Source organism: Mastigoproctus giganteus, chromosome 14, assembly GCF_048544385.1.
Source record: "Mastigoproctus giganteus isolate SK-2022 chromosome 14, ASM4854438v1, whole genome shotgun sequence".
NCBI lineage: Eukaryota > Metazoa > Arthropoda > Arachnida > Uropygi > Thelyphonidae > Mastigoproctus > Mastigoproctus giganteus.
The window spans coordinates 70870907-70887693 of record NC_143588.1 but is presented as its reverse complement, the minus strand read 5'-3'; the positions used below and the strand labels follow the sequence as shown (position 1 = coordinate 70887693).

General features: G+C 36.8%; 1 protein-coding gene across 1 annotated transcript in view; it reads left to right on the top strand.

Annotated features, from left to right (window-relative positions):
- The first annotated feature begins 878 nt into the window (after window positions 1-878).
- Rfk (Riboflavin kinase) overlaps window positions 879-16787 on the top strand; it is a 47296-nt gene continuing 31387 nt past the window's right edge. Inside the window, exon 1 of the mRNA XM_090388405.1 lies at window positions 879-1072. Coding sequence (XP_090244531.1) covers window positions 976-1072 — 97 coding nt within the window. The 5' untranslated portion in view covers window positions 879-975. The remainder of the gene's footprint in view (window positions 1073-16787) is intronic.

Here is a 16787-nt window from a genome sequence, read left to right as displayed (position 1 = left end):
CAGTGCTTCCTAAGCAAAAGGTGTCCTGGTTTTGTGCCGGACTAAGTTTATCATTTCTACTTTCAGGGCATGGCAATCTGAACTTCAAGCTATTTGCTTTGGGGTTGGCTGCCTCGCCACTTTGTATGTGTGGTGTCTCAGAAACAATAGAGCACTTAGTTTTTAATTGTAACTTGTATATAGATCTAAGACAGGAATTAACTTAACTAATCTAAGGTAGATTTGACAACCATGAAATATTCACGGACATGAAACCTTTGGGGCATTTTTGGGATTCTGTGGAAAGGTCCGTTCGAGCTTTGGATTCTACACCCGGGAATGCGACGGAATTATGGACAGCGGTGCAGCAAGCATAGATGGAAATACCTGTGGAACGCTTTCGTGAACTAGTGGACTCAATGCCTCGCCGTGTGACTGCCCTTATCCGGGCGAAAGGTGGGCCTGAGCGTTACTAGGTAGGTATCCCATGATTTATGTCCAATCGGTATACTATATACTGTATGTTTTAAACATCGCCTACGGATACGTGCAAAAGTCACGTGCTGCAGTCTTTCGCTGATTTCAGTTTCTCCGTGACAGCCTCCAGCTGTGACATTACCCAGAACAGTGACAAAATCACAGTTTGTGATTTTATAACCTATCTTTAATTTAGCCGATTTTAAATAAATTGAACCTGGTATTGGTAGAGATAATGTTGTTCACAGTTCTGTACATATTTTGACGGCTATCTTGTTCTAATTCTGATTATTGTTTACTGATATGCTGCATTGTGATCAAGTTTGATATGATCTCTTATCAGAATAAATTATTATTACGTGTATTGGTATGTTCGATAATCACGTGGCACTTGCTAAGCGAAAGCGGTGTGTAGCATGACAGAGTTGGTGTACAAGTGAAGCAGTTAAATTTTTAATTGTCACAAAAAGAAACTACAATATCAAGAGATCATAATTTCGAAGGACGATTTTGCGTATTATGTCTGCAGTTATTCGGAAAAGTCTCCCATTGTTTGTAGCAGGAAAAGTTGTTAAAGGATTTGGTAGAGGAAGTAAAGAACTAGGAATACCAACAGGTTAGACATATTTGTTTCAAAATTTATTTTCAAAATAAGGCGGCTTTTAAGAGACCGCTGCTACTACTACCGTGTAAGCGCAGCAGGCAATCCTTGTTCATCACAGTATACTGCTGTGATCAGTAACAACACTATTTGTATAAAATTCAGCGCTTTTCAAAACTTTTGACTGCAAATCATTTTGCAAATAAAAATCCTTCAAGGAACTGTAATATCTTTAAAAACAGTAATAATTAAAACATTTAAGTATGTAAAGAACATTAAAACGGAACATTTGCAGAATCCTCGTGATCCTTTTGTAAAACCATAGGGTTCTTTCACTAATAAGTTTGCATCATTTCGTATTGGTACTGGAAACATGATACAAGGAAGTGACACACCAACAAAAGGAACGGGACAAACTTCATTTCTCCAGTCCTATGAATAATTTCAGACAACCCACTTCCACACCAGGTAGAAGTTTATTCCAAAATTGGTTACACTTTGCTGCATGCAAATTTTTCTACTCCTATTTTCTACAACTATTCTTTTCCAATTTAAATTTATGGCCCCTTCTTGTGTGTTTAATCTGAAAAAGGGAACAGATGGCATCTGTTTTACTTAACTCTTATACAATTCAAGGAAGTAAGCAAACCCTTAGCCATAATTATGAGAGCATCGTTGGACTTGGGGGAGGGCCCCTCAGACTGGAGATGTACAAATGTACCCACAATTCACAAAGGGGGGGGGGGGATTAAAGGGTGACACGAGAAATTAACAGACCTGTTAGTTTAACTTCTGTTCCAGGGAAAATAATGGAGTCACTGGTTAAAGATGCATTGCAGGATCATCTGCATTACAAGACAGCTCATAACACACACAATAATTCAGACACAGCATGGATTTGTTAAGGGAGAAGTCTAGTCTGACCAATTTGATTGAATACTATGATGTGGTCACAGGAACTGGTTGCAAAAAATAATTTTGATGTAATATACTTTGATTTCAAGAAAGTTTTTGATACTGTTGCACATGGAAGACTGCTGTACAAATTGGAGCAGTATGGCGTTAAGGGCAAATTGCTGCAATTGATAAAACGATTGTTGAGTGGGAGAAGACAAGAGTGGTACTCAATGGACACTGCTCTTTGTAGACTAATGTTATCAGTGGAGTTCCCCCCCCAAGATTTGGTGTTGGGCCTAATGTTGTTTTGTTTATTTATTAATAATATTGATGAAGGTATATCAGGCTTAATGTTGAAGTTTGAAGATGATAAAAAGGTTGGCAGAGTTGTTTATGACAGTAATGACAGTATGCTACTGCAAGAGGATCTAAAAAAGTTGGGCAGATAGGCAACTAAAGTTTAACATTGACAAATGCAACATACTACATATGGGTAGAAGTAACCCCAGAGTAATATATTAACTGTGTATTACTACACTCAGGGTAGAGGTGAACGAAAAAGACCTGGGGGTAATTGTGTCAGATGTAAAGTTTTCAAAGTAGTGTAAACAGGCTGCCAGAGCATGTTGTGGGGTCTTGTCAATGATATACAGGAATTTTACTGGCAGGGATAAGAAGATAATTATCCCCTTGTATAAGGCAATGGTCAGGCTGCACTCTGAGTGCTGGATACAGGTCTGGAGGCCTCATTTTAGGAAGGATGAAGAGTTGCTGGAGTGGATGCAGAGAAGGGCAGCAAGACTTGGGAAGGGAACAAAGGGGATGCTCTTATGAAAAAGGCTTAAGTTCTGCAAATTACAGCATCTGGAGACTAGGCACCTGCAAGTTGATCTGATTGAGGTATATAAGGCCTTGAATGGATTGAGCAGGCTCAATGCTGGTGGTGTTCTTCCTCTTGCTCAGATTACAAATTTGAGAGGGCATAAACTCAAATTGAGGGAAGACAATTGACAAATGGATGTGTGGAAATTTGCCTGTAGCCAGCGGATAGTTAATTGCTGGAACAAAATTTTATTTGTTGTGGAAGTTGAACCCCAGGGGCTCACATCTGGTGAGTATGGGCTTGGCACACGCAGGGCCCTCAGCTGGATATCATCATTCTTTTTCTTGGTGATTCCCTTCTACTTTTGTCTCTCTCTCTCTCTCTCTCTCTCTCTCTTAGGGTAACTCGGGAACTTTTTTTTTTGGTTGGTGTAGCATAAGTCTCCTTGCACCATATAGCTAATAATAAATAAAAAGGAAGTGGACAAACTTTTGGAGTGAATGGATGGGTGAAATGGGAAGTTTTTTTGGCCACTATAAGCTTGCTTTCTTGCATCTTATGCCTCTGCTAATTCTGATTAAATAACCACACAGATGCCTAGTTTCCAGAGACTGCAATTTACGGAACCTGTTTTTCTTGGTAAGAATACTTTTGTGCCTCTAACCAATCTTTTTCATCTCTCCACCCCAACATTTGAGACATTGTGTGCTGGCAGATCCCCCAACCAGCTCTCCACTCCACTCCATTCCGAAGCTCCTTGCTCTTCCTTCAAGGCTACATTTTAAAGATCGGCTCCTCCCTTATCAAAAGCCCCATCTAGCTCAATCCTTGGATGCCGACCTGCGCAAAATAGTTGATGACAAAAAGTATAGATGGCTCATCCTAGATCTGCATGTGTGTTCCACAACCATTAATTGTTCTGAGATAAGTCGGGCACCTCCGTGGGCAGGAGCAGCAGTGTGTAGCACATGCTTCTTGATTAGACCGGGGTTCGAGCCCATGACCACCAAATACAGAGAATGCAGAAAGGTCAGGGAATGACCACCACATATCTTCGGAGCAATATGGCCTTAGTTGCTAATGCTCCTAAAAACCAAATAACAAACAAACAACTGAGATGACTCCAGCTTGCCAAGAATTTGATATAAAACCGAATTCAAGAAAAGTATTCTGTGTAATTTTTTATATATTTTATTATTTTAATTTGATGTATTATTATTAGTATTTTATTTTATTAATTTTTAGAGAAATATAATCTGCTCTGTTATTTATCCTGTATTATATTTCTGGCAAGATGATATCTCAGCTACTTGTTAACTCTTGACTTAGTGCCATAAAGGGTACCTGTGTAAAGTCTGGGTATCTGCGTGTACTTTTGCACCTTGCAATAAAGATCATATTTATTTATTTATATCTATGCCCTTCCTAAAATGAGGTTTCCATACCTGTATGTAGTATTTCAAATGTGACCTAACCATCGCTTTATACAATGGGATGATCACCTCCTTGTCCCTGCTGGCAAAGCTGCACTGCTCAGAGAATTTCATATATTATACAATTACCACTAGGAATTTTTCATACTCCTTATTGCTGGTACTACCCAGTTGGTACCAATTTAGATGTTATGCTAATCTGGTATTACTGCCACCCAAATGCAGTATTTCACATTTATCACTGTTAAACATCAGTTGCTATTTTAGTATTAATAGTGGCAATTGATGCAAAGATACAAGCTTATGTAACATCAGCAAAAACATAACCTCTAATAATTTGTTTTCCTTCCTTGAAATTACCCATGTCCACAACACCAGATGGAAGTTTGTTCCAGCAATCAATCACTCTCTGGCTGAAGGCAAATCTGTCCTGCAACCATCCTTCCTCAATTTGAATTTGTCCCCTTGGGCGTTGTCTGAGCAAGAGAAGTAAGGTTGCTATCAACATTTAGTTTATTCAATCCATTCAAAACCTTAAAAACCTTAACCCCGGGGGCTCACATCTGGTGAGTATGGGCTTGGCACACCCAGGGTTCTGAGCTGGATATCATTATTCTTCTCTTTCTTGGTGATTCCCTTCTACTTTTGACTCTCTCTCTCTCTCTCTCTCTCTCAGGGTTACTCGGGAACTTTTTTTTTTCCTGGTGCAGCATAAGCCTCAGGCTTCCTTGCATCATATGGATATTAATAATAATAATAATAATAATAACCTCAATCAGATCTCCTGCACATGTCTAGTTTAAGATGCTGTAATGAGAACTGAAGTGTTACTTGGTAAAAGCACCCTTTGGTGTGCTTCCTCACTAATCTGATTGCTCTTCTTTGCACTCATTCCAGGCACCTCCGTAGCCAGGTGGGCAGGAGCAGCAGTATGTAGCACACACTTCTTGATTAGACCGGGGTTCGAGCCCGTGATCCACCAAATACGGAGGATGCAGAAAGGTCAGGGAATGACACTGCATATCCCCGGGGCAATATGGCCTTAGTTGCTAATGCTCCTAAAAACAAAATAACACTCATTCCAGCAGATCCACATCCTTCTTGAAACGAGGAGTACTTAAGCAGTACTTAAGATTGCCATTGCCTTATACAGTAGAATAATTGCATCTTTATCCCTGGAAATTGGTGAAATAATGAACACTTAAACCTGCATGGAGTGTAATCTGCCTTTAATTTCTTGAAGAATTACAGATTATTGTAAGGTGTTTTTTTGTGGTACTTCCTGTACCACTTCAGTGAATGCCTGTAATGCTGTCCTTACAATATCATCAGCCTTGCATACCAACTGATGATATCATAAGGACAACATTACAGGAGTTCACTGATGAAGTGGTACAGGAACTACCATGAAATATTGCAGTGTTCTCCCCAGGACCTATTGAACGGGTGCACTGCCCGGTGAATTTAACTGATCACCCAGTTAAATTTAAGCAATTCTCACGGTATCATATGGTATTGCCCACTGATCTCGATCAATATTAATTCAAACATACTATGCGACAGGGGCATATAATGTTAAATTATACAATTAATTTTTGTTCTGGATCGCTTAAGTCACATTTATAAATAACAGAAAATTTTATAATATTGCAAAATATTACACTTCCCCACCCGGCTACTTCATAATGCCACCTAGCTAGCAAAATTTTCTGGGGAGAACACTAATTACAGATTATTCTCAGATGTTTTGTTTAAATGCTCCTTATTTCATGAATTTCATGAAATTCTTGATATATACCTCTGCACCATGCCACTAAAAGAATATTTAAGACTTTTTATCTCTAGCAAAATTCCTGCATATCATTGATAAAACCCCATGAGCTGTCCTAGCAGCCTAATTGCACTGATCAGAGAACATCATGACTGACTGCCCAAATATCATTAAGGATTATAGACAGTGTGGGAGGCTTTACACATCAACAAATGACAAACATTGTTTCCAGTGTTGGAAGTGTTATTTGGTATGACTGTCAAATAAGAATTGAAGACAAGCTTCAAAGTTGGAATATCATATGATAGCTGCCCAGCTAATTGCTCATATATACATTTCTAGATCTCTTAGGTGAATTGCTGAATTTCCACTTGTGTATGCTGCTTATGCTTGATAGGGTACTTTAATGTAGAAAACCTATTGACTAGCACATACTGTCAGCCCTTGGAAGCTGTGTTAATCTGCTTACATTAATAGTCACATAGACACATCTATGTGACTCTGTGTCTACAGACACACACATCTGCTTACATTAATAGTCGCATAGAATGCAGGTTGACCAGCATTTGTTGTTAGTTGTGGGAAATTGTGTTACTCAAAGCCATCACATGTGCCAGTCTGTATTATGAATTGAGTGGTGTATACAAAGTGGTTGCCAACTTTGAAAAACTTCTTAATTATATATTTAAAAAGCTGATCATCAGTTAACAAAAAACATGGACTAATTGACATAAGCAGCAAAAAAAAAGAGCACCATACAAAAAAACTATTGGAAACTGAAAAAATTACATTTTTGTTTATCTGTTATATTGCCCATTCATTCTTCCAATCAGTGTACAGCAACAACACAATATCCACTGCTTCAGCTTCTGACAACCAGCAAGCTTAAACTAAAATTCATTCCAGTGAGCAGACATATTAATACACCCAGCAATGACCGGTTCTGTCATGCTGTTACTATGTGTGTTTGCTTATTATTATTAGCCATATGGTGCAAGAAGCCTGAAGCTTATGCTGCACCAGCCAAATTTTCACATTACCCTGAGAGAGAGAGAATCAGAAATAGAAGGGAAAAAAGCAAGAAGAGAGAGAATGATGATATCCAGCTCAGGACCCTGGGTTGCCAAGCCCATACTCACCAGTGTGAGCCTCTGGGGTAGCTTATTTATGAATAAATGAAATATATTAACTTATATGACTCATTTAAGCTGTATGAAGGTGCTTGTTCCCAGATAGTGGGCTACCTGCATTAAACTATGTACAAGTACCAACATGCAAGTGGTAGCTGGCTTACCATTAAAGAGGTTGGGGTTTTGGAATGTTGAGTAATCTGTTGTATTTTGAGTCTGGCATCCTGTCCACATTCAAATTCACTGAACTTTTTTTCACATGTCATTTCAATTACAGATAACACTAACCCCAGGGGCTCACATCTGGTGAGTATGGGCTTGGCACACCCAGGGTCCTGAGTTGGATATCATCATTCTTCTTTTTCTTGGTGATTCCCTTCTACTTCTCTCTGGGTAATTCGGAATATTTTTTTTTTTTTTTTTTTTGGCTGGTGCAGCATAAGCTTCAAGCTTCCTTGTACCATATGGATAATAATAATATTTTGCAGATTCATTTATATCTCTAACCTACAAGTTTTATCCAAATCAAAGCATTATTAATTAGTTCCTGTTGTAGTGTTTTCACCTTTTTCTGGATGTGTTGCATATTTTTTAGAATTATTTTCTTCTAAAAATTCATTTTCTCTCCTTCATATGTATGTTTCTTTACATTTCTTTCCCCTTATCCATATTTTTCTAAGTAACCATGCCCTCTTTTCTATTGGTGAGGGGCTGGTTACTTATCAGTAATAGCTGTAAAGTCAATTTTGGCAATCATATCTGAATGGAGGGATCAGTTCATGGAGACATTATCAATTTATTATTTAAAGATATCTGTCGAAATTCAACTCTAAATATTTCTGGAAACTTTGTACCAATTTTAATTATACCTTCATTGTCTTTGTTAACAAACTTTGTCAGCTGATTCTGATAAACAACTGTGTGAGACAAAGGTGGAAAGATGCAGTTTAAGATATGTTTAGTTCTTAAATATAATTAGACATTACAGCTATTAATATTACTTTCTTCAAAGTAAGAAAGCAGTATGAAATCAGCTCTCAAACTTACTATGGTATTTTCTGCAAATGTTATCAATAGAACTGTCACATTCAGCATGCCAGCTTCTTTATCAGTAGCTAGTAGTTCTGTGCTGAAATATTTAAAAGTGTGAAATATTTAAATATTTTATTATGTGAACACCTAAATTTAGAGAAGAGCTAATATATTTAATCCCAGGGGCTCACATCTTGTAAGTATGGGCCTGGCACACCCAGGGTCCTCAGCTGGATATCATCATTCTTCTCTTTCTTGGTGATTGCCTTCTATCTCTCTCTCTCTCTCTCTCTCTCTCTCTCTCTCTCTCTCTCTCTCTCTCTCTCTCTCTCTCTCTCTCTCTCTCTCTTTCTTTCTTTCTTTCAGGATAACACAGAATTTTTTTTTTGGCTGGGCTAATGCACCATGCATAAATAAACTTCTTCATACTCTTAAGGTTTTAGATTAAACTATGCATACATCAGGCATCTCTCATATTGTGGATTTATACTTCATAACTGGGTTGTCACTAATGAGTACCTATCCACCCACCCTTCAAGGAGGAGTCACAAAAGGTCTTTAAACTGTGCCGTCTGGGTGGTGGTATCTGCTAAGAATAAGTAACAAGTCTTCTCCATAGGTGAAGCATTACTTATTTGAGGTAGTGCAATACCATGGATATAATTAAAACGATACACTGAAACTACCTTGGCAGTAGAAATGATACTCATGCATAAGTGTAAACTCTTTTATATCTCATATTGTGAATACCTTCACAACAAGTTGGCATGGTATTGCACTGCCACGAATAAGTAATGCTTCACCTATGGAGAAGACAAATGCTACTTATTCTCGGCAGATACCACCATCCAGATGGCACCATTTGACAAATGGTATGGAATAAAACACTTTGTTATGCACATACTGTCCCTATTAGACTTAGGAAAGTAGGAAGGTGACAGTAGGAGAGGAAGAGGAAGAAATGCTGTTGAAAGAGAAAAGGGACAGTTGCTCCTCACACTCATTCACTGAACTAAACCACTCATAATCCCCTGAATAGGCAACGCTTCCCCATCAAGACCCCCCCCAGACAGCACTGTTTTGAAGCTTGTTGGCTTCTCATTGGTGGGTGGGCAGGTACCCTGTTGTTGCAATAGTGACAACCCAGTGATGAAGTATAACCCCACAATATGAGATATGCCTGTGTGGTTTAATCTAAAAGATATTTCTTGGCTAAATGCCTAAGCGTAAGAAAGAGTTTATTTATGCATGGGTAATGCACACACATCATTTCTACTACCAACGTAGTTTTAATTATATCTCATATTGTGAATACCTTCATAACGAGTTGCCATAGTATTGCACTACCTCAAATAAGAATGAGTTATACTTCATAACTGGGTTGTCACTATTGCAACAACAGGGTACCTGCCCGCCCACTGACGAGAAGCCAACAAGCTTTGAAACAGTGCCATCTGGGTGGTGGTATCCGCCGAGAATAAGTAACATTAGTCTTCTCCATAGGTGAAGCGTCACTTATTCGAGGTAGTGCAATACCATGGCAACTCATTATGAAGGTATTCACAATATGAGATATAATTAAAACAATGCAAAAGTACCTTGATAGTAGAAATGTGTATGCATAAGTAATGCATTAACCCCTGCATAAGTAAACTCCTTCATACTCTAAGGCTTTAGCCAAGAAATGAGTTTTAGAACAAATACTTATTCAACTTGTATTCATAACATTAACATGAAGAAATATTTTGTGCACATTATTTTCACAGGGTGAATACAAAATGACTAATGAGGCATACATTAAACTACGAAGTATCACTAAATAGATAAATGAAGTACACAACTCAGAATTTTTTGTCATTAATTAAGTTTACTAGTTAACCTTAAAATGTAATAAATTGCACCTAGGAAAGGCTGTAAACTTAATCAATCAAGCCTGACACAGATAGTTGATGTTCAAAACCACTTGGGCAGTTTCAAAATGAAACTAGCAACAAGGACCACTATTCCATTAGAATTTGTTACCAGATTAATTAATTAGCTGAAAAACTGTGAGTCGGTGTACTTCATTTATCTATTTAGCAAATTCATACTGGGTTTTATTGTAATAATCTAGCCTTGCAGTAACAGTATTTTGTATTGTAATGTGTGAAAATTATGCTTCATTTGCATGTTGGGAAAAAATGTTATTGTCAAAAATTAAAGTAGTTTGAATGTTGGCATTTTTCGAGTAGATTAAAGTGTATGACACTAGAGTTGTATGATTTTGTGGTGCTGCAATTAAATGATATCAGACTGTTGTATGCTATTTTTAAAATTTTTTCTGTTATTATTAATTGTATAGATAGAATTATTCAGTTCTTTCTAGGGAAACACTTCTGCACTAGTTCGGTATGTTAATGTAATTTGAAGTAATTAATGGTTAACAAACTTTACCATTTTTTTTCTTTACCATTAATAAATTAATGGTAAAGAAAAAAAAAAAAAAAAAAAAGGTCAACTGAATATTTCTGACTGTCAAGTAGCATTATATGTTACTTGTATGTTGGTTTTGAAATTCAAGCTAATATTGACATTTTAAAGATCATTTGATTAATGGAAGGATAGGAAATTTTGTTGGGGGTGGGGAGATATCAAAACCTAAGTAATAGTGAGGTAACATTTGCATAAACATGCTAGTTTTTTTTTTTTTTTATGCACAGTCCTCTGACTGAATCATTTACTGATATTTGAGGCTCCTAAAGAAGTTCATTGAGTGAGTTCAATTCTGATGCAAATCAAAACATGATAGTGTGCCACATGTGACCTTTGTATTATAAGTCTAGTGTTTGTACCCATGCTGCATGTTTCAGAGCATTTCACATATTTCTTTGTAGTATTTATTTATAAAAGGCCCAATCATTTTGTACAAGTAAATACTACAATCCCCGCCTACATATATTCACTTGAAAGACTGGTTGTAGTTGTCATTTTGCATTTTTTGTTGATACTTACATTGTATGATTGTATCTGTATACTAATAAATACTACAATTTAATTTCCCCACCCAGATATATTTACTTGACATGCTGGCTGTGGTTCTGACATTTTGCATTTCTTTATTGATACTTATTACATGATTGTATCTTTGTATCTATATACTACCATAAAAAATATATGACCTATTATTAGCTGGGCACTAATGTGTTATGTATCATGGAAACAGTTGCAGTCAGGTTGTAAACCACACTTGCTACTGGGCTATACCATCGTGTGATAGGAAGGGTTTTTTTTTTTTCTTTGCTAATGCTGTATAAGCTTGCCTCCTTACATCATTTGCTAATGCTAACTTGAACTTTACCAAACTCTCTGCCTCTGGCATTTTGGGAGGTAATTTATTCTAGTGATCAAAAAAATGTTGCCCAAAGGTAAACTTCATGAGATCAAGCCTTCTGTTGCTCCCTAAAGTTTTATATTTGTAGCATTACACACTTCAATTTCCCCCAGGTGTAGTTGCTAAGCTTTGCAGTCTGCACCTGCTGAATTATTCTTCATATGACCAATGATAAGTACCTATTTGACTTCCTCTTTGAGCTCTTAACTGTAAGCTCTTGGTCTTTGTTTAGGTGCAGTATCACTATCACTTTATGTAAAGAAATAATGACATCCTTCTGTCTATTTGCAGCTGATAAAACACCAGTAGGATGTAATGTGCCTTCCTGGATGGCTGATTACATTGTATGATAAATTCCTTGCCTGATTGTATCAAATCTATTATTGAATCTGACAGAATGGAGAACATTTAACCCTCTAGTGGATATACAAAAACCCATAACAGCAGGCACGTAGTTATCTTTATTTTATTAATCAGTTTTTTGGGGTGGGGTGGGGGATGGAAAATAATTTAATGGGAAACCTTAATATTTTATTTTTAATTCTGACAGTGTATTCTCTAACAAGGTCAAAACACATCATTAGAAATGAGTCTTGTTTGTTATTTCTCCCCTGGAAAAAAAAAAATCCACAACAACTGTACAACAGAATTCTGGCTTTGCAGTTGGTTGTTTCAGGGCTGGAAGCTGCTGAAAAATAGAAGGAAACTGAATCACTATGCAGAGCTACCCTAGCACAAGCATTTTTGACATGAATGGTGCTGTCAAGAATTTTTTCATGGCTAAACCTTTCCAATTAAAAAAATAATTAATGTTGGAGATTGAAAATGAATATGAAGAGTACATTGGAGTACACTAAATTAAAACTTATATGATTGTAATAGTTTAAATTCATGTTTTATTTTACTTTTTGTTGTGTATCAAATTCACCAGGAGTTATCAATGTTTTATTTTTAATGTACCACTTAAATAATCTGGAAGGTTATTGTACCATTATAATAATAAATCACAATTTATATCAGTGTTTTTATGTATTTTAATTAATTTTTTTCCCTATGAATTTGTGTACCATCTGGTATAATTAGATGCACCAGTGGTACATGTATCATAAGTTCCAAACCTTTGAAATACACCAGTGCACCAGCTAAATGATTAAAGGTTTTTTTTTTTTGGGAGGGGGTGGTTTTGTTTTTTACCAGACTCTTACTTGCACTGTGAAACTTACTCCTTGAAACTACCAGTTATTAAATTAAAAAGAAAAAATAAACAAAGAAAATTACTTTATTTTTAACTGTAACATGACTTATAAGCAATTAGATAGCTTAAGTGTTAAAAACACACACACACACAAAAAAAAATCACTGAATACGTATCTGATTTGTACTATAGAGCGTTTAGGGCTGAAGCCTCAAGCTATGGAAAAGTCTAGACTATGTATAGATATTATTGATGCTCGCACTATAATTATACATATCTGATTTGTTTAATTTCTGTTGACAATATATGGCAACGTAGTGTAAAGCAGGAGTGGGCAACGTTCGGCCTGTGAGCCAACTCCAGCCCGCAGACGTGTGTAATCCGGCCCACGATCATTTTATAAATACAGTATACATAATAAACTGCATACTGCAATTTTTGCTACTGGAATTATGTTTGTGTTTTGTGACTATAATTGTATTTTTATAATTTTATCTTGAATTTGTATATATATATATTTTTTATTAATAAAATTAATTATACATACGTGTATGTATAAATGTTACAATAAATAATAAACTGTTTATGAAATTGTTTATCGATTTTTTTCATTATACACCATTTTAATAATCCTAAAAATCGTGGAAAGCTAAAAAAAATATATATATATACCTCACAGACATTTTATCTGGCCTCCCATTTATAAACTTTGCCCATCCATGGTGTAAAGGTATATTTTAGTTTTTATGATATAAATTTTACTCACTATCCAAATATTTTCAGATGGCTTTGGTCTATGGGTAAAATACACAGACAATATGTATTGAAATTACAAGACAGCTCATAACACTGTCTTTGCTTGTCTTTGGACCCTTTCAAGAAGCTCAGTCTTTTTTTTTTTTTTTTTTGTGATATTCATACCCTCATATTATTCCAAGTGTGATCTCACAATTTTCTTATAGAATGGTATTATGATCTCACTACAAGCAAATGTTTCATAAACCATCAATAGGACACCACGAGCCTTCCTTGCCAACTGTCTTACTTGTGCAGAAAACTTCGTGCCCAACCGTGTTTTAAGTCTCAAATCTCTTTCTTTCTTTCTTTCTCTGTTGTTTTTTGTTCAACCTCACCAAGTGTGTAAGTTGTTTTGGGTTTGCTATTTTCCAAGTGTAGGATTTTGATACATTAAAATTTAGCTGCCACTTTTCTGACCATCTCTGAAGTCTCTTTAAGTTGTCCTGAAGAAGCTGTGTTTGGTGCTGATCTTTGACATCACTCTCTCTCTATCCCTTTGTCGATGTTACATAAGAAAATCAAGAACAAGAGTTGTCCCAGTACTGATCCTTGGGAAGCTCCATTTCTTACATTAACCCAATCAGAAGAATAACTCTTAATCACAATCCTCTACCTCCTACCCTGCAGCCATCTTGCAATCCATCTAAGGATTTTCCCTGTGGTTCCAACATGTTCCAGCTTATACAGTAATCTCAAAGGTTTTGACTAAGAGATTACTGGGATTAAGTCAAATGCTTTGCTGAAATCTAAGTAAATGATTTCCTACATCCAACTCATGAGTGATTGTCAACATAGCTAACCAGGTTGGTTAAATATGACTTTCCCTTTACAAAATCATGCTGTTTCCTTCAGAATTTCATTTCTATCTAAGTGATCCTGTAATGCACTCTTTACCATTTCCTCCATGATTTTCCCCACCACTGAAGTCAGACTAGTTGGTTGGTAGTTACACTCTTACAATCACCTTTTATGTATCATCAATACATTGACAGTTCTCCAATCTAAGGGAACTATGCTCCAATCTTGAGCATAGTGACAACATCACAATTAACTTCAATGTCCTCTCTTGCCACCTCCCTCAAAATTACTGGATATATGTCATCAACTCCAGGAGCCCTATTTGCCTTAAGTTTGAAGGTTTATCTAATAAATAATCTTCTGGAATTTCAGTATCACTAATTTCATGCTTTCCAACTTCACTTGCTCAGTTTCTCATTACGAAGGGTCTTTCTTCTGTAAATAGCAATGCAAAGTACCCATTCAATTCATCTGCAACATCAGCAGGGTTATCTATAACTTTTTTTGTGACCATTATGCAAGGGTTTGATCTGATTTACTCTTTTCTTCTTAGTATTCACATATGAGAAACTTCTTGTCTCTGTTCTTTGCTTTCTTACTCAGCAATTTCTCATAATATGCCTTTGTCAGTCTAACTTTTTCTGTGGTATCATCACAGATCAATTTTTAGATGTTATAGGCTTCAGTATTTTTTTATTACTCTAACTTCCATGCCATCTTTTCTGTTCTGTTAAACTGGCTAGTTTATTATTCATCCAAAGCAGCTACAATTAAGTTGTAACTTCCTCTGGACATACCAGGTATAAATAGAAATGTATTTATATCTACTTATTTATTATTACCTTGTAGGAAACAGTCTGATCCTCCATAAGCGGTCCCATGGTGGGCTTATTTTTATTTTTTATATTTTAATTTTTCTAATAAACTGATAATTTTTATTATCATAGTAATATTAAGCCCAAATGATGCAAGGAAGCAGACTCTTTTTCTGCATCAGCCAAAAAAATAAAATATATGGAATATTTATATTCTCATTCCAATGAGGTAAATATACACTGCTTGACAAAATTAACAGAACACGTAGAAAATGTGTTGTAACTCGTGCAGCTTGCAATGAAGTGGAACAAATTTTGGTATGGTGGTGCACCATAGAATAACAATGAAATGAGCAGACAGTGAGAAACTTCGGACAGGTATTAAAGAGACATTTATAGGGGTTGAATTAAGAATTATCAAAAAGGTCACATTACACAAATCGATACAAGATGCTTGAAAATATGGTCACATGGCAGTGCGGCATATGATCCCTCCAATGGCCAAACAGGTCTGACAGTGGTGAACCATTCTTAATATAAGGGTGGCTATAAGATTTTGTAGCAACAAATCCCAATCTTCCATCAGTGCAGATCTTAGCCCACCTTGCTTATTGGAGGCTTGAAGTGGTGAAACCCATGTTTAGTCTCTAGAGCAAAGTTTCCGGAATCTCTGCCCCCCCCCCCCTCCACATGCTTTTCCTTCAGCCCATGCACGGTACCAAGTACTATAGGTTTTGATACCTTTCGTGTTTGGGGTTTTCATAAAAAAAAAAAAAAAAAAAGTGACCACCGAGGGATTTGCTGTTGGTGTGCAGTGCAATGCCCAAAGGGCCATGGCAGTCATTGGATATCTTCAGTTTCAAGATATTCCTCCACCACTTGAGCTCTATGTGCAGTGGTATTATTGTGAAAAGAAAACCTGGACCAACAGCACCCCTAAAAAGTCGCATATAGGATTCGAGGATCTGTTCTCGGTACCTGTGCGCAGTCAAGGTAACTCCATAAAAAACATGGAGGGGTGCGGCTATTAATCATTATTCTGCCCACAGGAGAACACTGCCTCCACAGTTAGTGTCCCTTTCTCTGATGTTGGAGGGATGGTACTGCATTCCTTGTTGTCTCCAGGTGAAATAACATCTAGAATGTGTTTGTAGGCTAAAATATGACTCATCAGAGAACAGAACTGTATCCCATTTGTCATGGCTCCGAGTTGCATGTGTATGGCACCAATTTCGATGAGCTCTGCAGTAGTTTCAGGTTAATGTGCTAAAAACCACTGGCTTCCTTGCATAGAGTCCACTTGAGTTGAGCCTTCTTAATACAGTCTGGTTGGAAATGTTTTCACCTGTGGCTACAGCAACCTCAAGAGACAGTTGATGACATGACATCGTAGGGTTCTGTCTTGTTGTTAGAGCCAGATAGTGGTCTGTTCTGGTTGAAGTAGCCCTCAGGAAACCTAGGCCAGCTCTTCTTGTAATGGTTCCTGTCTTCTAAAACTTCTTCCATAGTACTGAGACGACACTGTGACACATTAAACCAGTGTGCCCCCTCTGCTTGTGACTGCCCGGCTTTAAGTCTTCCAACAGCTTGCCATTGCAAAGAATCATCTAAACAACATTTATTTGCCATCCTGAGACTGGAGATGTGGCTAACCTACTGAGCAAGCCA